The following is a 23,076-nucleotide window of genomic DNA, read 5'->3' on the forward strand; positions in this document are numbered from 1 at the left end:
TAGCCACGTCAGCAGAGATGGACATGTAGATGAGGAAGATGAAAGGGAGGCAGGGGTGGAAATGAGAAAATAGGTAGAGGTAGATTTTTAGGAAAGTAAATCTATGAAGGAGGGAAATAGGACTCAGTGAAGCGAGGGGGTACAGAGTCAATGATACTGAAGTTGTAGGCAGAAAGTAAGACACAGAATTTCAGCTGTTTAGCACAGATATTAGGAGTTGAGACTGTAGCTGCCATTGTGAAGCAGACGATGGAAGAAACTAATGGTGGGGTGGTTGAGAAGACCTTGTGGCACTCAAGAATACACCAAATGGACTAACTGCAGTACAATTGCAAAATGAGTTTGCATACGGGGGTGCAGGAGAGCAAGTGGGGAAATGTATGTTATGCTACAAGTCATTATTCCACCAAGTTAAGAAAAGATAGCAAAAGAAAAATTTACCCAAATCTACTTTTATTAAAAAAAAAAAAAAAAAAATAAGAAAAAAGTGCACAGCACTCAATCAGAATATACTGTTGTGGCAATACACAGTTTAACAACTGAATGTACTTTAAACATGATCTCAACTAGTCATCCACAACTTGTGTGCGATAAACCACTAGTTTTAAAAATGCATTTTAAGGCTCATGGCGCATATTGTTTTCCTGTTTTTATATTCAATATATACTGTTAGTAGGTTTGCAATCTATGCCTTTCTTACACTATGTAATAAATAACAAAAAATAAAAAAATTCTAGGAATTTCAAATTGCAATATCTTGCCTACGAATGCTCTTGGCTACTACTAGGAATGGAATACGACTCTCCACTGAAGTATCAACCACCCACTCCAGTTGAAGAAAATGCTACCTATGTTAGTCACTATAATTATTTTAAATCAAATCAAGACATGTTACTGGCCCCCAAAACGAAGTGTAAAACACCTTAAGGCTGCCTGAACTGAGGCCCTGGAGAGTGTAAAACTATCTTGCAAACGTTCAGCAGGTAACCAAAGCTAGTTAGTGTTCTTTTCAGCAAAGTTCTTAAACACGATATTACATTCACAGAACAGCATTAATGAGGTAGTTTCGAAGGACCTAGAAATGTAACTTTGAAATAATATGTTACAATATACGTTTTTTGCTTTTAAATTTGGGTAGCTGTGAAGTCTCAGTTGTACAAAAATGTTTGCCTGGAGGCAGTTACATGGTATGCTTCTAGATAAATTTATAGAGCCCCATCCAATGATCCATTTATTACACTGAAAAAAACACTAAGGAAAGAATATGAATGCCATCCCTAAATCTGAATGAAGAAATTATTTCCACAAACCCTTCTGGAATTATATTAAAGCAGTGGTCCAATTTGAGCATCTTTACAAATGGATCCATTCCTTACAAGCTCGCGATACTGAGATTTTGCACAATGCAGATGTGTTAACTACAAACTGCACTGGACATGTTCTCTTGCTCACCGATTGCATCTCTACAGTTAAAAAGAGCACAACGGTCCCAATTTTTATGCTTTTCATATCAACACCATGCCAGCAATAAGGCAATCAACAAGTACAAAAAAGCCAGGCACCAAGCCCACCTGAATTAAATTTGCAGGCAAACTGGGTTTAGGCATAACTAAACATAAGAATTTTGATATACTCCTAATCGGTTCACTGTACCACTTCTACTACATTGCTGGTTTGCTCTGTTGGCATTTTTTGAGTAATGCTGGAACTCGAAACACCTTATATGTGTTACTTTTTTTGAGAAATATTATAGAGTAATGCACATAGCTATCAAGTTGCCCAACATCATGAGCTGAAGGTGCTGCTGACCGGCTTTGCTTAATACGTAGATCACATTTGCAAAAAAAAGTACTCTACAATATTTTATAGAAAAACTAACCAGTCATCAGTAGCACCATGGACAATTTGTCCTTAGACTTTATGCCACTGCTCACTTTGACAACAAACATCAATATTTGCTGTTCATCAAACAACTCATTATAATCTCAACTGCCTTGCCAATGAACCATAAACAGGTGTAATTTTTCTCTGGATGGTTCAAACAATTCCTTGGTAAAGTCATCACTAAACGAAACTGCCCACAAGCAACTCTTTTTCTCTAAGCCATGTAGACAACTCCAGACATTTCTATTCAGTACAAGAAAGTGCAATGAGCCCAACATTAAATAAAGTTGCAAAATGCTTCTTCATATTTCATATCCACGTACAATATCCTTTGACATTTAATTACTTTCGAAAACAAATGCTGCCTTTTTTGTTTACAGTAAGCACCTAGTAAAAAAAAAAAAAAAAAAAAAAAAGATGTGTTCTTTAAGTGCAACACATAGGCACAGGATATTTTCAACAAAATCACTCCCTGAGTGTGTCATATTACAAAGAAAACACCCTGGAATATTGCTTTTTATGTCCTGAGGAATAAAGTTATTGCTCAATTTGGTTTCTATTTTTAACCGGATCAAAAAAGATACATAACACGTTCGATAAAAGCACCAGACATTATAAGATTGCTAAGTATATGCTTGTCGCATCCCAGTGAATCTTTAGATTTCAGATCACATGAAAAGTACAAAATGGGCTCTAACTGTTCAACAGTGGTAGACAAAAGAAAATTATTGTATGCTCCTAGTAGTTGAATACTCTGAAATAAATATGGTGTTATGATGATAATACTGCAATAGTTCTGCATAAATAGCCATTATCAGTCTTCCCTACCACAAGTGCCAAAAGACTGGGCTTTCAATGAAAAGTGCACCGCATATTCAGATATACCAAGAGTCCTTCGAAATTACAATCACCATCTTTGTTTTTTGGGTTTGAGGGCTGAGTAATAGTTACAGGAATGGTTAATAGTCTTATTGCTATCCTTTGTTACAAACCCCCCCCCTTTTTTTAAAGCATTTAAACACTTGAAATGTTTATTTTTCCATTTGGGAACCGCGGTATGCACATGAATACACACATACACACCAAAATGCATCTAGTGTCATCACCTGTCATAGCAGGGTGTTATGCAGGGAAAGTGTCCATTAACTTGGTAACTTCGGTTATATGAAACACCAATGCAAGGTTTTACGTCCACTGGTACGGCCAGTGACATACTTGTGCTAGTTTGGATTTGCCCTCTGGCATGAACACTGGCTGGTATGGCAGCAGGACAAGTCTGTAGTGGATATGATGATGTGTGGCCTGTTGACACAACTTGCTGGCAGCTCTGCGATTGTGATCCTGGGTAATGAAACTGGAGCTGGGTTTGGTGTGGCTGATGAAGACACTGAGGTATATGCTGTTGTATATGATGTGGAGTTTGTGAAACAGTCTGAAATATACACGCTGTAGATGACAGTCCAAGTTGTCCTTTCTGCTTGCTTGCTTCCTTGACATCATTGTCATGGGCTCTATGGAAGAAAATGAATATTTCCACAGTTACAAGTGATTCAGCACGATCTGAAGTTTTAAAAAGGTTTTTAAAAAACGACAATGCCGCTGCACTTCTGGATGGCAACAAACGCTGAAAAGCACGAGATAACTAAGACCGCTTGATAAAACGAAGTACTAGAAAATACACCAGTACATTTTTCAGGTACAAGTTATTTAATTGATCTTGATAACCTTTAGCCCAAGCTAAAGAAAGACATGATCTAGTAAATGTTGCGCTTTAAAATGGGTATGAATTGGATTATTCAGATTTAGGTAGCTAGCATTCCAATCTTGGTCAACTTCTTCACGTCGGTGCTCGAAATTATGAACATCAAACCACAACGCAAGTGCCAGTACTGATGTCAATCATTCACATACCATGATCGCACACCTCAATTGTCATGACCATAAATCATAATGGCAGCATTCATCTCGTGGAGAGGGAGAGAGGGGGAGAAGGAGAGAGGGAGAGAGAGAAAAGGCATTGGACCCTCGTGGATCTAATCTGGGACTGATTTCCCCATTTGCTATTGCAGTGAATTGGAGGTCGAATTTGTAGTAAAATTACAAATATTGAAGAAAAGAGCTCACTAGTGTTCAGAGTCTCGAGGAGAACCCTAAAAGAGACACAGAAGGGTTCGAAACGTGTCAACTTTTTACCATTTACCAAACAAGTGTACTAGATATGTGGCACCACTAAAGCTCATTAGCAACTGTATTTACAAGAATTTGTGATTTTGTTCTTGGAACTCTATAGGGACACTGTTTGGTTGCAGCCCTTGTGGGAAGAAATTGAATTACTGCGCTACAAACTGTTGAAGTCTAAAGGGCCCTTTTGCTTTAAAATAAGGTTTTATACTAACAGAACCTGAGCTTTTAAATGCTTTTGTAATGTCTGCATGCAATGCTATAATTATTTTTGTGCAAGATCTATGTGATTTATTTTCGGTTGTAAATATTGTGTTCATAATATCCCCGTGTTTTGAAAAGTTCTAGAAATAGTTTTTCAAGTTTATGAATAATATATTTTAAAAAGTCTTTTTGTCAAAAAAAAAACAAAAAAAAAAAAAAAACAGGAATAGATTGATTTATGGTCATGACAATTGAGGTGTGTGATCATGGTATGTGAATGAAATTAAATGATTGACATCAGTACTGGCACTTGTGTTGGGGTTTGACGTTACAGAGGGCCTAGCCTTACTGATCATGGGCCTAACCCTACATAGTGTTGTAGTGAATTTTCTGAACAGATACCCTTTAAATAAGTAAAGCCATATTTCGCAGATTATAGGCTTCGCTCTCCCTTATTAATCATCTCGTGAAATCATCTCCAGCAATCCCTTCACGCCAGTTACTCTGACACGGAGCATACTGGCAGGCATAGCCTTAAAGCACGGACATAAATAGACAACAGGAAATGTTTAATTAAGTAAAGCCATATTTTGCAGATTATTCTTCCAAACATTTTTAAGTAGTTGTTCAACTTCATATAATCATTGAAAATTGGAATGTGGAGAGCTTCACTGAAGAAAACGGAGCTGCATTTGGCTCTTAAGAGAGACAGAGGCCCTCTCACATCAAAATTACAATACCCTAACTCATGGCGTCATTTGCTCTCTCACCTCTGGATATGTGGATTTGTGCAGTGAATTAGAGACCGAGCCTCTAGCCAGAGATCGAACAGAGAGATCCCCCATCACATTGCACATGGTTTCTGGTATGTTGATACCCTGTAGCAAGAGCCACAGAATGAGGACTGGGAAGTCTCCACAGCCTTGCTAAACAAACCAACACAATTTTGCAGAGCACAGGGAGCGGAAAGGGGTGCACTAACTGAAGGAGTCCTTGGGTAATGCAACTGGTGCTTATGTGTTCTATAAAACCACAAACGCCCCCCCCCCCCCAAAAACAACCCAACTAACCGGGGATCTTTGCACTATAAATAGGTTTATTTACACTGTGGATTCGTAAGGTGCGAATTTAGAGCCTATGCTGGAGGCCAGGGTGAGCACTATAACTCAGCCAGTGCAGTGCAGTGCCTGGATGCCCTTTCAAAGGCGCTGGCCGGTTGGGCAGAATGCCAGTCGGATTGACCCCAGGCATACCTCCCACGGCACGCAGAGAAGGTGCTCTCGGTGGTGAAAGAGGGAGGGCTGCACTGAGAGCTGCTCGGGGAAACACGGAGTCACCTGCTGCTAGGCCCTCCCTTTAGCATCACTGCCTAGTTACCGTGGAAACCGCTGCTAGTGTACACATCGCAAGACACGGCTACTGTCACTGATGAGTGAGGCCAGGCCCACAAATATAAGGGGTCTCCTTCCTTACACAATAAGGGGTCTCCTTCCTTACACAATCTTTTTTTTATTTTTTACAACTCTTTTTATTGCAATGAGAAAGCACATTACAGCAATGACAGCAGCTATCAGCACACAAAACATTATGACACAGCAATGACAAAGGGAGTTTACTAGAATTATCCAATGTCCCAGGTATTAACCACCGCCTTCCATCCATCTCAGCGAGGCCATCTGCATCGCCCCGTCACTCCAAGTCACTCAAGTCAGTTCCCACAACAAGTGTGCACAACATCCCCCTCTTATCATTCCATCGTCCCCATACCGTCGTCCATTTATGTGGACACCCCCTCCCCTCAGACTACCTTCTCCGCTTGCATACACGAGTCCATGTCAGATTTCCACTCCTGCAGTGTCTAGCGGAGGTTCCTCTCCACAATCTTGCTATGTTTCGTTTGGTTACAGCGAAGCAAAGGGTGACCCAAAGTTTATCAGCAGCTGAGAGGTCAGTTGCCTCACATACATTTAATAAACATAATTTTGGCAAAATCTCTATGCCTCCCCCACATGTGTGCATCATACATGTTGCCACCACCCTCCAATAGGGCTGGAGTACTGGACACTCCAACAACAAATGGAAAAATGTACCTTTCTGACCACACCCCCTAGGACACCCCACTGACTCAGCCCTTCCCTTCTTGACCACGGTCATACATGAATAGTAAATTCAGTGTAGGATTTTCAACTGTACCAATAGTAAACAAGAGCAGTTGGCCACTGCTCTAGTAGACGCCATCGCCTCCTGCCCCTCATCATCATCATCAAATTGCCCCAGGTCCACTCCCCCCCACCCCACCATTTGTCTCGAAGGTGCAGTAGGGGGTCTGGGGAGTTGTTCAGAATTTTGCGATAGGTCAAGGAGATGGCATGTTTATGCATGAATTCGTCAAACAACCGGTCCTTTAACAGCGCCGCCTCCGGCACTACATTCCCTTCGGTATCACTCCCCCCAGGGTGTGTCAAATCTGATGATAGCGGTAGGACTCTGTGGGCACCAATTGGTATTCCCTGCGTAAGTCTTCAAACGATTTGGCCACTCCGTTTGCCCACAAGTCTTTGACCTGCAAGATACCTATTACATCCCATCTCCTGAAACCTTGGTATCTGGCCAATAGGCCCAGTTGTGCGGGTTCCCCAAGTGGCATCGCCTGGGTGATTTTACCACGCCAGCCCAGAGCTGCAGTGTGCCAGACTTTCACTGTGATTGCTCTTGGGCTGGGCCAAGATGTGCCACGACTTCCCCAATAGAGCACTCTCAGATCAGAAAGGGGATCCACAGTTTTAGCTGTGCACCATGCCACAAATCTGTTCCACCGACAGGCATACACCGTTTGAGTGGAGGAACTCCTGGCTGCCAAGATGACATCACAGACTTCGGGAGGAAGATCGAAAGGTGTCAACTGTCGCTGCTCAATCTCCAAGCATGGAGGTGGAGACTGGACAGGTTCGGGTGGAAGACCGTCCCCTGCTGCTGCGACAGAAGATCCTCCCAAAGAGGCAGACGGAGCGGGGTAAATCGATGCTCATACTGGAGTAGCTAGGGATACCATACTCTTCGAGCCCAGTCCGGACCCACAAGAATGACTTGGGCCCGGTCGCGCCTGATATTCTTCAGCACTCTGGGCAGAAGTTGAATAGGCGGAAAGGCGTACAACAGACCGCAGCTCCACTCGAGACGAAAAGTGTCTCCAAGCGAGTGCCGCCTTGGAAATTTCAACGGGCAGAACGGATGACATTGCGCGTTCTCTTCGGTGGCGCATAGATCTAACCATGGCTCTCCCCATCGCAGAAAGAGACCTTGCGCCACGTCCAAGTTTAGACGCCACTCATGATCCACCATGCACCGGCGGCAGAGTTCGTCCGCCCTGGCGTTCAGAGAACCTGCCAGGTGTTGAACCACCAAGGTAATGCCTTGATGTTCCAGCCATGTCCAGAGGCGCAGAGCCTCCTGACAAAGGGTCCACGGCCCCACCCCGCCCTCTTTGTTGCAATACCACATGGCGGTGGTGTGGTCTGTGAACACCTGCACTACACTTCTCTGGACAGCGGGAAGGAATGCCTTCAGTGCAAGTCGGATCGCCCGCAGCTCCAGAAGGTTGATATGGAGCCAGGACTCCACCGGAGACCAGAGGCCTCTGATCTCCGCCTCCCCCATGTGGCCTCCCCAGCCCAGGAGGAGGGACGCATCAGTCACTACCGTGTGCTCCGGTTGGGGAAGGGAGAGGGATCTGCCATGGACCCAATCGCGATTCGTGAGCCACCACTGCAATTGCCGTGCAGTGCCCTCTGAGATCTGGACATGATCGGACAGGTTGCCCTGATGCTGCGCCCACTGGAACTTCAGGTCCCACTGCAGCGCCTGCATATGCCATCTGGCATGCGGCACAAGCAGGATGCAGGCGGCCATCAGGCCCAGAAGCCGGAGGGATATCCTGACCGAAACCCAGGATAGAGGCTGAAAGAGCGGAACCATAGCCTGAATATCACGGACTCGCTGTTTGGGAGGATAAACCCGAAACAGCGTTGAATCCAGAACTGCTCCGATGAAGGGGAGCTTCTTAGAGGGACTCAGGTGCGACTTTGGCACATTGATGGAGAACCCCAGCAGATGCAGGAGGTCAGCCGAAGTCTGGAGGTGGGAGACCACTGCCTGGGGCGAACCCGCCTTCAACAGCCAGTCGTTGAGGTAGGGGAAGACGGACACCTCTGACCTGCGCAGATGAGCTGCGACCTCTGCCATCACCTTCGTGGACACCAGAGGAAGCGATCGACGAGCGATCGACGTCCCGGAGGTCCAAGATGGGGCACAGGCCCCCTTGTCCTTCTTGGGGACCAGGAGGTAGTGGGAATAGCAACCACTCCCTACTTCCTGACCGGGAACGTACTCTATGGCCCCCTTGGCCAGGAGTGCCGCGACTTCCTGATGGAGAAGAGCCAAATGATCCCCTGACATGCGGTGGTACTGAGGTGGCATGGCTGGAGGGGAGGATAGAAAGGGGAGCGAGTAACCTTGGCAGATTATCTGCAGCACCCACTCGCGCCAGTGGTGGAGGTGAATCCTGCAACCCACTGGCGTGGGGTGCCCCCTGAAGCTCGGATTAGGAAGGTTTCGAGGCGGAAGAGGCCGGGGTGGAAGTGGACTGCCCCGCATGCTGGTTACCAGACCCACCCCTGCAGAACCCGTGTCCGCAGCCTCGCTGAGGCTGGTTCTGGACAGGCTTGCTGCAAGAGCGCACCTGGGTACCCCTGCCTTGGCCACGAAAGGAACGAAACCCCGTCGTGTTAGGCGTTTGAGGAAAGACCCAAAGACTTGGCCGTGGCACAAGAGTCTTTAAAGTGCTCCAGGGCATTGTCCGCCTTATCACCAAAGAGGCGGGAGCCATCGAAGGGCATTTCCATAAGCGAGCTCTGGACATCGGGTGAGAAGCCAGAGGAACGCAACCAGGCATGGCGCCGCAACGCCACCGTCGTGGAAATCGCCCTGCCCAACAAATCAGCAGTGTCCAAACCACACCTGATGGCAAACTTCACCGCATCCTTGCCCTCTGCAATTGCTTGGGAAAGGAAACCCTGGACCTCCTCAGAGCACTGAGGCAGAACCTCCGCCACCGAATCCCACACTGCGTGGGAGTAACGGACCAACAAGCAGGTGGTATTAACCGACCTCAACCCCAAACTGGCTGAGGAGAACAACCTCTTGCCATATTGGTCCAGCCTCTTGGAGTCCTAATCCGGCGGAGTCGAGGAAAAGGCATTCTGCGATGTTAAGGCCTGAATGACCAGGCTCTCAGGCGTGGGGCGAGTTGTAAAGAAGGCGGGATCACCAGGCACCGGGCAATGACGCCTAGCGACGTGCTTATCCACCGGCGCCCCCGAGGTCAGCCAGAACCAAGTACCCAAGAGGACTTCGGCAAGGGTCTCATTGAAAGGGAGCAGCAGCTCCGACGACGCAGACGCCACCTGGAGCACCTCCGTAAGGAGGTTGGTCCTAAGGGCCACCTTAGGGAGGTCGAGGTGGAGAGTCTCCGCAGCTCGACGCAGCACCATAGTGTAGGAAGCGCCCTCCTCCATAGTAGGTGGAGGCGAGGCAAACCCCGGGTCAGAAGGCACATCAAGTTCACCCGCGTCTTGAAGGTCATCCACCCAAACCTGCTCGGAGTCACACTGCCGCGCAAGGGGGTCCTCGGTGCCTCCCCAGTCCTCATCCGGCTCAAAGGTGGAAGGAGCTGGTCGCGGCGGCAGGACCGGAGCCGGAGAGGGGGCCAGCGGCGCTGGGAGCGGCGCTGGCTGGGGCTGAACTGGAGCCCCATCCCAATGAGGATCCCAGGTCTGAACGAAATGGTCCGAGAACCGAGGCAGGGGCGGGATAAACGGCACCCAGTGCTGTGCCTGTGGCAGAGCCAGGTGCAGCACCGGAGCAAAGGGCAGCACCGGGGCCGGAGCCAGCGGCGTTGCACCTTGTGGTGCCAGGGCCAGAGCTGCAGGCGCTTGATCCAGTGGCTCCGGGGCTGGCGCCGGAGGCCGTGCCGCCGGGTCAACAGGATCTGGACATGGGGCTGCGGGGCCCGCAGGCGCACCGGCGGGAGCCAGAGGCCTAAACAGGCGGTCCAAGGCAGCAAGAAACTCTTGTCGGTGTGTGGGAGTCGCCGACTGACCTGGGTATAGCGGGTAGGCCGCGGGACTCCCAGGCTCCAGCGGAGCCGCAGGGGCAGAGCCCCTGCCCCCCACATCCGCCTCCGGGGAGCGACAGAGGGACGTCGGAGAGCAAACATGCTTCTTCGACTTCTTATGGGGTCTCTTACCGGAATCTGAAGGTCAAGACTTAGAGTTCGAGGAGCGACGGCTCCGGTCCCGCGAACGGCCCCTAGACCCTGAGCGGCAGTGAGAGGAGTGCCGGACCTCCAGCAACTTCCTGTGCCACTCCCGTAATGCCTTCGGGGCCATGGCACGGCAGTCCCGACAATCCCGGGAGTCGTGGTTGGTCTCCAGGCAGTAGAGGCAGACATCATGGGGGTCCACCACCGACATATTACGGTGGCACGACCCGCAAGACTTAAAGCCGGGCATCCCTACGTGCACCAGAAGACAAAAGGTCTCAAAAAGTGGTCAAAAAAATTGACCGAGGTACGTGCTCAATCCAGATCTGCGCGGAAAAGGAAAAACCTGCCGTCAGTGCGCATGGGTGGCGCCTAAGTAGTCTCCGTGACATCGTCCCGGCGTGCACGACACCAGTGACTGTCGCAGAGCTGCACGGCACCGCCTGCTGGCGCGCAGGGGTACTGCTAAGCAGAAACTTTCTTGATCCAGACTGACTCCTGGGGATTATTCTAAAGGTAAGAAATCTATCACTAACGTGTCTTTCATATCTCTGTGGCGGGATTTCCAGGTTACACTTTCGAAAGCCCCGATGGTCCGTAGTGATAAAAAACCCAAGGTGTCAAATTCCATCAGGAACCACCCTGGCCTCACAGCAGCAGAGGAGCTGCACATCCGTCCCACTAAGTATGTAAATTAAAGTCTTGTCACAATTTATAGTGTAGCCAGAATATCTACGATAGAGTTCAAAGATATGAAGTATTCTATGAAGTGTGGTGTACGGACTTGCCACAAAGTAGGATATCGTCAGTAAAGAGGGAGATTCTATCCTCCCACTCTTCCATCCAATGGAGTCCTCAAATTAAAGGATCTCCTCGTATCCAGACCGCCAGCGGCTCCCCTTACACAATCTTTAGTTGTGCCTCTCCCACGTGCTCACACAACCACACAAGTATAGCTCTATACAACCTCTACCCACCCGTTCACACACAGACATGTTTGCCAACAAAGTGTATTATTCCTCAGTGGCAATGTATTTTCACTTCCTCTGTGGAATTCAACTGCATTGCCCATGGCAGTGCATTTTCAAGTTCCCTATAGCACTTTAGTATTAGTCAGTTCCAGCATATTTATGCATCCCATTCAATTGAACTGTAGGTCAGTGAGTGAATATTTCCATGTGCTACATTAGACTACACTAGAAGGCATCAGCAGTGTACATTTGTCTCCCCCACAGGATTGCATTGTACATTGAATGCATGCATTATTTATAAAGGTACTGTTACCTGGTTGAGTGTCATGGCTATGGATCAGCAGAGAAAAGGAAGAAGTTAAGGAACAGCAGCATATATTCAAGAGCACCTTTTCACATGGGGCTGATTTGGAAGTCTGGGGTAGCTTGTTTTTCTTAACCGACCAAAGACTGAAAAATAAGTGTCTTTTTATGACTCCCAGGTGTCTGCATTTTAAATCAGCTGCAGTGTATTTTCATGTCGCTCGTAAAACTGCACCACAAGATAGTGGCAGTGTACTTTAATTTTTGAAATATGATTGCATTGCAAGTCACTGGCAGTGTATTTTCGGGTCTCATTATAGGACAGTGGCGGTGTGTTTTAATGTTTCATTATAAGACTGTGGCAGCTGGATTCAATGTCACTTCACTCAGAACCACTGCACTCTATGCCACTTCAGTGTATGTCACTTTGAGACTCTGCACTATGCCACTCGAATACACTCCACTCTCTGCCACTCTACTCCACTCCTTGCTTTAACACTCTAAGACACTCAACGTCACTCTCCTCTACGCAACTAACTTTTAGTCATGCTGAACAGCAGCCATGCTGTTGTAAAACATGGCTAAAACACATTCAAAGCCAATAGCTCTTGCATAGGCAAGACCTACTGGCTTTGCCAAAGCTGGTTTTTAATGAAGCAGCCACCGGATTCAAAGACATTGAATGCACTGGATAATGAGATGTTGGGCATACATTATATTGAGCACTGTGTGAAGACTGCAGCGAGTGCACATCCAGTCCATGCAAGATATGGTGAGGAATTCGAGAGCCCTTTATCGTATGCATATTGGAAAACTGCATGCCCAAGGATATCACTGGTAATGCAAGATCTAAACTTGTGTACTTTGCAGAAATAACAACTCTTGTGGTAGAGCATAGGATGTTATCTGACTGCTCGTACGTTTGCACATGTTTTGGTGTGGCAATGGCTGATTTTATGCATATAAAGTGGAGGGGTACGGTGATCGCAGACTACTAAGAGTCGATGTTAAACAAGATAAATGATGCAAGTGTAGTTTCATTGACTGGCAGGTGGATCATTCCGATCTGGGACTACATAGCAGGCCTCTTAAGAGTAAGATGATTTGCCGCTTTTAGTTTACTCTTGGTTATCCAAAGGATTACCATAAAATGGATGCAAGCTGCATGCTCAATCATTAATGGATGCTGTATAAATGTCGGAGAACAGGGTTCAAACTGAACCAGTGGGCCTTTCAGAGGGGTACTTGTCACTGTCCACCATCTCCCTTGCTTTTTTTCTAGATGCTAGAAAAGCTAGCAAGATGGGTATGGCAGAACATCCTCATCTGGGACCTTGCATGGAATTCAAGATGGGAAGTGCAACTGTACTTCTCAGGGGAAGACCTTGTTCTCTATACGGCAGACACTGCAGTCCCAGTTAACAAAATAATTAATATCGTCAGCACCTTCAGGATTTAGTATCAACTGGCAAACATTAGAGACACACCCCTATTCGGCATGGAAACGGTCTAACTAGTCTTCCTCATTGAGAGTATAGTGGGAAGATTCTAAGTACTTCAGAGTATGCATCATAAGTGATGATCAGAATTTCCAGAACACAATTCCAAAAATGATATCCACCTCTGGACATCACTACTACTCACTCATGGGTATGGTGGAATTCTATAAAAAGATAGTGCTCCCTTAGCTTTTGCATCCTCATCAGAATGCTCACTAACCCTACTGTGCCCTGGAAGCCTTTTTCAAGAACGCAGATCAGCCGGGCTACACAGTACTGTGGCATGGGGGCCAATCAAGGTCTCTTTGGAAACACTGCAGAGGCGAGTACACGATGGTGGGATAATGCACTCCAACTTACACAAATACTATTGGGCATTAAGTGTTGGTGGTTGTAAATGAATGGTCATTTGCACCTCAACAAGTTCCACTGAATCAGGTAGGCAGGCACACCACGGATGGACAGGGATATCTCGGCGACACCATAGGTTACTGCACTCGAGTCCCTACTGAGGCACAAGGCTACAGTGGTTAGGACATAGAAAGTAGTTACAAAGAATCTGGACTGGGAAAACGGGCTGACAGCTCACACTGCTGTGGAAAGTGATGCGCTGGAGAAAACAAAGACTGGAGTGATTTCTGAGCTAGTATTCAATAGGGCTTTCCAGCCTAGGGGATATATGGTGCTCCAAATACTATTTATAACACTATGTACAACCACAAGAAGTTCATAGCAAGCATGGCGGTGGAGGGATGATGATTTGGGAAACGCTTTGCAGCCCTGCAACTAGGGTGCCCTCCAGCCTATTGAAAAACTCACTCCTGAATGGCAAGTACCAGGGGTTTTAAACACTTGCAATGTAGGCACACCCAGGGTGTTCATTCTAGAAAATAAGCTCTTCCTCAAATTAGACCCCACTTGAAACGAAGTTATCAGAAAGGCAACTGCGAAAAATAATCTTGCTTACATACAAGACACTGGTATGCAGGCTGAAAAATAGGTCCATGAGGGTAGGGGGTGCCTTAAGAAATGGGAAGGATATTTGGAACCCTGGGAAGATTTATAGAAAACTGCCTCAGAGAGGGATAGCGGAGTAAAACAAATGTGTTCTCCCTACAGTAACAATGAAACCTACTCACCTTCTCCTAGCTAATGACTTAACTAATCTGGACACAAGAAATGCTTCTGGCAAAATGTCTTCATGTCAACTGTTTATATGCGTTTGTCGGCAATTAAACGGTTCATGAATTTTAAAGGAATGCAACAAAATAGGAAAGATAATTAGAAAAAATACTGTACATTTCCCAACTGAAATAATGACGCTGGTTCCTAGTACTCCCAAGGTAGGGGACGTAGTCGGTCTGCTGTACAGGGAGGTTTATGGTGTGCTCAGACAGGCATTGGGGCTCCCTTTTGGGTGGTCCTAAAAAAGTACAACACTGGCAAACAAATGAGAACAATGCTGGTGGGCTGGGGTGGTGCTCGGGTGTATATTATGCTGTAAAACATTAAGCCATTGAAAGGCTTATGTACTGTACTGGACCCACAAGGGCATAAGGCTGACAGCAGAGGTTTGCGCTTCAAATAGGAGCTTTGTCCCATACTCCACGTTTGGTATTCTGGAGCATTCTAGTGTTGATGACTGGATGAGTGGCGCTTTGTCCCTGTGGTGGGGAAATCGGGAGCAGTTCACAGATGCATCTCCAAAGACCCAGGTAAGAAGGTCAGAGAGACTTTAGTAGAGGAGGTTTTGTTTGTGAAACGAATTAAAGTGGACATCTCAGTGTCTGAGAGGACTAGAATGGGACTCCCCTTGAAATATAGGCACCATTTGGGAACAATTATTAGTGGAGTTTAGAATTTTTACACTTTGGAACATGAATGCAGAGTGGGCGAACTCAGTAGGGATTAATGAAAGAGACCGTTACAAATCTGCACTTTGAGCTATAAATTCTGCTAAATTGTTTGTGTTTGCAATTCTGGGAAACATACTTGCCAAACGATAGTAAAGGCCATGAAAGACTAGGGGTTTTTTACTATACAGAAATACTTGTTCATAACTGAATCCATACATAAACTAGTGATTCAAACCCATGATTAGCACAGCAAGACAATCAAGAATTCTGAGACATCAGATTTTTGTCAATTAGTCCATGTGCTATTTGAATGTAAATCGGTTTGCATATTCTTCATAGCTATTGCCTCAAACCCTTACTGTCCCACCAGTCCTGCGAGCCAAGATAAAGGAGACCACTTTAATTTCAGGTACGTAGCTATGCACACGCTTAAACTACATCAAATTCTAACTGAGGTGTAACCTCACGGTTCTTGTGGTGTCCTCTCTCCTGGCAGTCCCCATCCAAACCCCTTTCCTCATATCTCGGCAACATGATACTTAGTGCTGTAACAGCAAGTGAAGAACTGCCCAACAGTAGTCCCCTGTTGAGCATCATGCTTCTGAGGAATTGCAAGTATCTGACAGCTCATGAATCTATAATTAGGAAAAGTAGTACAGTTTCCATGGAACAGTAATCCTGAGAAAACGCTCTGAAAAGAACAATGCTGCAGTGTGCTAAACAGCACCTGAATTAACCACAAGGCTTCTGGAACAAAGTCTTCTGGGCAGATATCACCTAAGTGGTGTTCTCATTGGAATGAACAGTGACATGTTAGGCAAAAACCAAACACTATGTATAGCCACAGGAACTTTCTGCCATGCAGCACCTCACCACTATCTGACCTTATAGAGAAGTTTCTGCTGGGACTCTACAACAAGGTGGCAGACTGGGAGCAGAGATATTGTCGACAAGAGGTTAGATCCTCCTTTAGAGGAAACTCTACAGCACAAACGCGGTCGAAGATCGGTTTGCCTCCCGACTGAGCTGTCAGATGGAACAGTGTTTTAGCTAGAGACCAGATACAGAAGCAATGGCAATCGACATTCCCCTTCAGGAGTGGGGCCCCCACCTGAAATATGCAATTTCCCCATTCAGAGAGTAGGTAGTGCTGCAGGTCAGGAGACAAGCAGTGGACTTGAGCTTGATAACATCATGGTGGCCGTTTCAGGTATGGTATCCACAACCTACAGAGCATGAAGTTCCTGATGGAAAGTACATAATGTGATTGGAGAGAATTTGTTAGCTCAAATGACATGGAAGATTTCAGGGAAATATGGGACAGTGAGATCTTGGAGCAAGATGAGAACTGTATCAAGTACTATTGTGTCCTTTGGGCACCTAAAAGGTATACGGAACAGAATCTGCATCCCGCTTCAACACCTATTGTACATATAATTTTTTTTTATTGGAAGTGGCCCAGCAAAGAGTATAGAACAGTGAATTCTTAGAGGCTTGTTGTTTCAGCAGTAACTGCATATACTGATGCGGCACTAGAAGTTGATCACCTTGTATGTAGACTGTTGAAGGGGGTCAAGATGCAGATACTGCCCCAACCACATTATGACTGCGTTGGGCGTGAACAAGGTTTCATAGTTGCTTTATCCATCATGTTGCTGATATATTTAATTGCATCCAGATAAGACATGAGGGCATTGGACAGAAAGATAAAGGTCTGTCATTTCTGAATGAATCAAGACAAATTTTAGATCCGCATCCTATCTGGCCTTTCCAGAGAACAGAAAAGTTGTATATGGTGACAGGCCTGTAAGTGTATGAAGAGATTACAAGGAATTTAATATTTACGGGTGCAAAATAATGACAGATTGCTTTAAAGCTACCTCACCAAGCAGTAGTCTCACTACCACTGGCGACATGGGTCAAGTGGGTGATGCAACAGGCTAGTGTGGATACTATGATGCTTGGAGCACTTTCTGTTAATGGTGTCAAATGAGATTCAGGTGGGTACACATCTGAAAGATGTAATGAAAGTGGTAGATCGCTCTGGTGAGTCAGTTTAAATAGCTATTTCAAGCATACTGAAGGAATAGCTCCAAATGTTTTGAATAAGCTTTGTAATAGCAAAACAGGAGCCTCTGTGTCTGGACACAAAATGTAGATTTTCTAAACAACGTAAAGAAAGTGGGTTCTATCAATGGTACAAAGGAAGGGAAGTTAAGTTTTTAGTACCAAAAGAAAAGTTGGTTGTATTAGCATGCCTGAACATGTTTAGTGTTGGTATAGGTATATTGCTTTAATTCATTTTGGACTTTTTCTGAATGCCCCAGCAACGATCAGTCTAATTAACCGTCATTAATTTTATTTGGTGAAAATCGGAAGACTAAGTAGATCGGAAGTTGAAATGGCGACGTCTACAAGTTCTGAACAAAAGAGGCTGTAGAGGTCCTACTTAGGAATATTATGGACTATATAACTGTTCCTATCGACTGGAGTATGTGCTTTCTTTATTATTAAGCTCATGAAAGTTGTACATTTTACTCTAGTCATCCTACATCCATGAAACGCTGGGGGCCATCTTTAAAAACACTGCCTGCAAGATCGCACTCATATTCCTCATTTACCTGGAGGAAAAAAGTAACCCCAGATTATCAAAAATAAAACAGGTTATTAAAAATACAAAACCTTAATACCTGAAAATGTTAGGGAACAGTTTCTTCAATCTAAAAAACAAAATGAAAAGAAATACCAATTGTATTGAGGATGAGGTCTTATTCTATTGTGATACAATGTGGTCTAAAAGCAATGTACCTTTTTTCTTATAATCATAAAGAAAGTTGGAACCAAGTTTTTTACAGCAAGTGCTATGCAATTACTTCCCGAAGCAACATATTTTGCCAGACGAACAACAACAAATGAACATCTTTTAACACCTTTTCATCCTCTGGCGTTTCACTGCGTGCACATGGCAGTGAGGATTCTTGTGAGTGGTGGTTGTGGGGTAAGGAAACTAATAGGATGCAACCTTTTGAACGGACCTCGCCTGGTGGTTGTTCCCATCGGACCCTTCCGCAGCTCTGTAAGCTGCGCTACATCTCGCCGGACCCGCTGCGCGGATCCCGCTTCGAGGAGGAAACCAGTGGGTGCCCCGGACTTCGTGCTGACACCTGGAGGACTGCTGGGGCGTGCTGAGGGTCACTAGCAGGGCGGCGAGCAGAGTTGCAGGGACTCCATTTCCCAGGAGTCCCTGCCTGGCCAACCTGCCACACCTGGCCCGCTCTACCTGCTTGTCACGCCCCGTGTGTATTTAGCAGTAATAGCCTGCCGCTGCGCAGGAGCGTGCGGGAGCGTCCCGGGAGAAGCCTGGGACAAGGGCGGGACTGTCTGTGGCCGTCCGTGGCCGGTCGTGGTTGGGCCACCCCTCCTGCTTTTTTATATTGTTTGGTCATATCGTGTCAACATCACCCTGTTGTGGTAACCATGCCTTTACGTTCTGGAAAGGAACGCACTGTACAGCTGCAGACTACCAAGGGGGTAGTCTCTGGCCCCTTAGACGCCTTTATCACCAGGGCTACAGGTATTCTTGAAAAAGAGATAGCCATGGTCGAAAAACAGCTCTCATTAGATCTGGTTAGCGGGAAACGCACTTTATTAGGAAAATTGGCCACAATACCCAGCCCTGATGCACTGGCCCCGAGTACGAGCAACCACTTGGTCGAAGCCGCGGTGGATGTGCACCGTGAGGTGGAGGGGGAAGGTCTATCTTTGACTTCTTCAGAGAGTGATTCAAACCCTGACGACATACAAGGCAGTGGGGATGAGGGCAGTGTGCTCATGGCCAGTCAATCGCAGTCGGACTACCTTCAGAAGCCACCCCATACAAGATAGTTCTAACAGGTGTTGCCCCACTTAGGGAGGGTTCAAATGAATCACATGGGGACCTCAGAAACAAAGTTGTATTCTGGCTAAATAAAAACCGCCCTCTTCCCCCCCCCTCCTCCTCAACTGAAATATTGTTTGTGGGAAGAGTTGAATGGGTGGGCCACTGTACCAAGGACCTAGAGGGGGACTGCATCATTATAGCCTTTAAGGATCCCTGGGTGGTAGATTTACTGCGTAGGGAAGCAAGGTTTGGGAGGTTGGGTGATGTGCAGACCCTGGGCCTTGGGTATTTTTATCCCAGACGATCCTGCGAGTTCCCCTCTAGTCATACCTTCCCTAGAAGACCTGTTAGGAGATATCATGCTGATAGAACACCTTACATCCCGCAGCACCCTTTATTGTCTAATCGCTACGAACCCCTCTCTGGCCTGGAGTGCATCGATTGACTTCACCCGGTAGCTGGCAGCGGGAGTGTTCTGGGTAACCAAGTGGGTGGGGCTGACAGAGTCTGTACTGAGGTATCTATCCAGGGGGGTGCCATCATGGAGAAGGAGAAGGTGGTGGACTCTGCATATCATCATCAAGATGATAACATGGTGGTGGGTTCCTAATTTAATATAGTTTCATCTTTGGGAGTGGATCATTGTAGCATGCATAGCACAACAACACCCAGTCAGGTCGTGACACTCAAATTAGCATCATGGAATGTAGAAGGGCTGAAGGGGCGTATGGCTTCAGAGGACTGGCTGGATTTTATTGATACTTTTGATATCCTACTGTTCCAGGAGAGCTGGGCCCCTGATCCAATTCATAGGGCCGGGTTCCTAAATTTTTTTAAACCAGCAAGAAGGGGCAATAAAGGTCGAGCATCGGGGGGTTTAGTGATCTGGGTTAAACAGTCCATTGGCTACCGACCAATGGAAATTGTTCTGGATAACCCGGACCACTTGGGAATTAGATTAAGTAAGGATAACTGCCAGGACATTGTAGTCATACACATCTATGCACGTAGTCAACCTGGAGGGCGCTGTCCTAGTATCCTAGATGTGTTAGACTTTTACCTTGAAGGGATAGGGAGAGACAAGTTACTCATCCTAGCAGGGGACCTCAACTGCACCTTTGAGCCTCTTTATAATGCGGGGGAGGACCTGGGATTTGAGGAGGACACTGTCTGGAATATCCCGATGCTGTCTTTGAATAATATTAAAAGAGGCTCCGAGGCAGCTTTACACTGGATGGGGTTGTGTCTGGACTGGGGTTTGAGGGCAACCAATGGTCGTACGGCCTCTGATAAGGATGGAAAACCCACTTTTGACAATGGGGTGAGGAAAAGTAGAATAGATTACATCTTGTTAAAAATGGAATATTGGTCACTCTTGGATGATATGGAAGTTGTGTCTCGTCCTGTAAGTGACCACAACCCTTTGTCATTAAGCATAAGACTCCCAGGTGGACTCGGCAGGTCTATAACTGCTGTTCATCTAACAGGTGATGCTATCTTGACAAATGATAGAAGAAGGCTCAGATGGTCCAGGGTGGTGGAGGATCCGACCCCTTTAGATAGCATAATGAAGGTAGTCTCGTCGACTTTGAGCGACATTTCGATTCTTGCCCCCACCATGGATGTTAGTGATCAGATTTGTGATCCTCACGAACGGTGCTTTGCTACTCTTAAAGCCCTCTTAACCCTTCCACCCACACAAGGCAAAGTAAAGGCATATGGATCCCATGAGAAATGGTACAATAAAAACTGCAGGGAGGCACATAGTCGTTTAGTCAAAGCAGTAAAATCTAGGATTTCCAGCGATAGAAAAGAGGCACGTTTAATGTACAAAAAATTCAGTGGGAAGCGAAAAAGGAGTGGGATGACCTACATTGGTCTGACCTATTGGACGCTTGTACTTCTGGCAACCAGATCAAGTTCTGGGAAATCGTTAAGTGGGGCAGAAACCCAGATTCCCAAACTCCAGTTAATCATGTGTCTGCAGAAGCATGGGTTGATTTCTATTCTGGCCAGTTTATGGATCCTGCTTTAGAAATCGACATTGAACTAACCAAGCAGGAAATTACCCTTACTCTTACTCCTAACCAAGAGTTAAACTTCACGCCACTGGAAACTGAGTCTGCGCTCCGCCTGGTCCAAAGGGGGAAGGCGCCAGGGATGGACTCCATCCCGGCTGATTTATTCAAAATCAATCCCCAACTCTGGGTTCCTTATATAACTGCGGTAGCGAATGCTATTGCCAAGAGGGCCCGGATCCCCGTGTCCTGGAAGGGGGCGGAGATTCTCCCCATTTTTAAAAAAGGGGACCGTTCAGTCCCGGGAAACTACCGTCCCATAAGTATAATTGATTCACTTCAAAAGGTCATCGCAAGGATGGTCCTTGCCAGAGTTCAGGGGTGGATGGAGTTGGAGGGTATCCTGTCCCCCCCTACAGACCGGTTTCAGATCAGGTACCAGCACCATGGACCAGGTCTTCAGATTTTGTCTGATCTACTGGAAGGTGGTGCTGTTGGGCGGCGGATCCATCTACGCAGCCTTTATAGATCTGAAAATCGGCCTTCGATCTTGTGCCAAGGGTTAAACTCTGGACCGTTCTTAGAAATTTGGGACTGCCGTTAGAATTATTGGACATGATTGTAAGATTACATGAGGGAAATTTTGCTAGGGTGAGGTGGGGAGGCCAAGGGCAGGTGACAGATTGCTTCCCCGTAACACGTGGCGTCCGTCAGGGTTGCGTTCTGGCACCTACACTCTTTTTGTTGTTCATTGACCAGGTGGTCAAGTTCTTTGCTAAGACCCCCACTGATGCACCCTCTTTGGGCGGGACCAAGTTCCCTATGCTCATTTTTGTCGATGACACCTTACTTCTCTCAAAGACTCGTAGCGGTCTGCAAATCGCATTGACCAGATTTGAGGAGTTTTGTAATGTCAACGATTTAAAAATCAATGCGAGCAAAACTAAATTTATGGTTCTAACTAAAAGTCGCCCCATTAGGAGCTCAGTGAGCATGAATGGAGTCAGTTTGGAACAAGTTGAGGTTATGACCTATTTAGGAGTAACCTTGGACTACCGTCTCCGCTGGAAACCACAGGTTGACACATTACACCTAAAATTTGCTCGCCTTACTAGTTGTCTTCTGCAGGAGCAAAAAAGGTCCTTAACTAAACGTGTCAAACCCGCACTTAAGATCTATGCTACCAAGGTAAGCTCCGCGATATTGTACGGGGCAGACCTTTGGGGGCATATGGACCTATCAACCCTGGTGAAAGTTCAAAATAAATTCTTGCGGAAACTGGTAGGACTCCCCCAATCAGCTCCAATCAAACCACTATGTCTGGATATGGGCTGCAACCCAATTAACGAAATGGATCGATACAGGCTAGTAGCCATGTGGAGACGTATCTGGACTTCCCCAGACTTAAGCCTCTTTGCTAGGGAACTAGAGGAAGTAAGATCTATTTGGGGGTCTAGTAGTATACCCTGGCTTCGTGAAGTGAAATTGATCTTGGATGACATGGGTCTTAATCAGCTGTGGGTTTCCCCGGGTTCAACCACCTTTCCTTCAAAACAGGAATTTAAAGCACTTTACTGGGCTTTTGTTCGCCAAGCATTAGTTATCGCCTCAGATTCTACTAGCTTAACAGGAAGGTTCTTGTCCCACAAATTGGACCCTTTCCTGGAGAATTACTGGGACGTTATAACTAAGACACTTGACAAAAAGCTCTACCACCAGTTCCGAGTAGGGTCTCTGCCCTTAAGATCCTTCACCAAGAACTGGTCTAATCGAGCGAGTGATTTCTGCCCCTGGTGCATTGGTCACAAGGAGAGTGTTGGCCATCTCCTATTTGCATGTCCAGCTTATTATGCTCCAAGAAGCAAATGGATTAGGCCCATTTGCCGCCATTTTAAAGTCAGAGGGAGTGCTGAGGCTATATGGGTGCTTCGTACCAATACCTCTGAGGTGGTAGTTGCGGG

At 46.4% G+C, this 23,076-nt stretch overlaps 1 protein-coding gene across 1 annotated transcript in view; it reads right to left on the reverse strand.

Moving 5' to 3' along the window:
* Positions 1-437: 437 nt before the first annotated feature.
* The window catches only part of CCNJ (cyclin J), a 91,901-nt gene continuing 69,262 nt past the window's right edge, over positions 438-23,076 (reverse strand). The window contains exon 6 of the mRNA XM_085606169.1: positions 438-3,395. Coding sequence (XP_085462295.1) covers positions 2,987-3,395 — 409 coding nt within the window. The 3' untranslated portion in view covers positions 438-2,986. The remainder of the gene's footprint in view (positions 3,396-23,076) is intronic.

The sequence above is a fragment of the Triturus cristatus genome, chromosome 1_2, assembly GCF_964204655.1.
Source record: "Triturus cristatus chromosome 1_2, aTriCri1.1, whole genome shotgun sequence".
Classification (NCBI taxonomy): Eukaryota; Metazoa; Chordata; class Amphibia; order Caudata; family Salamandridae; genus Triturus; species Triturus cristatus.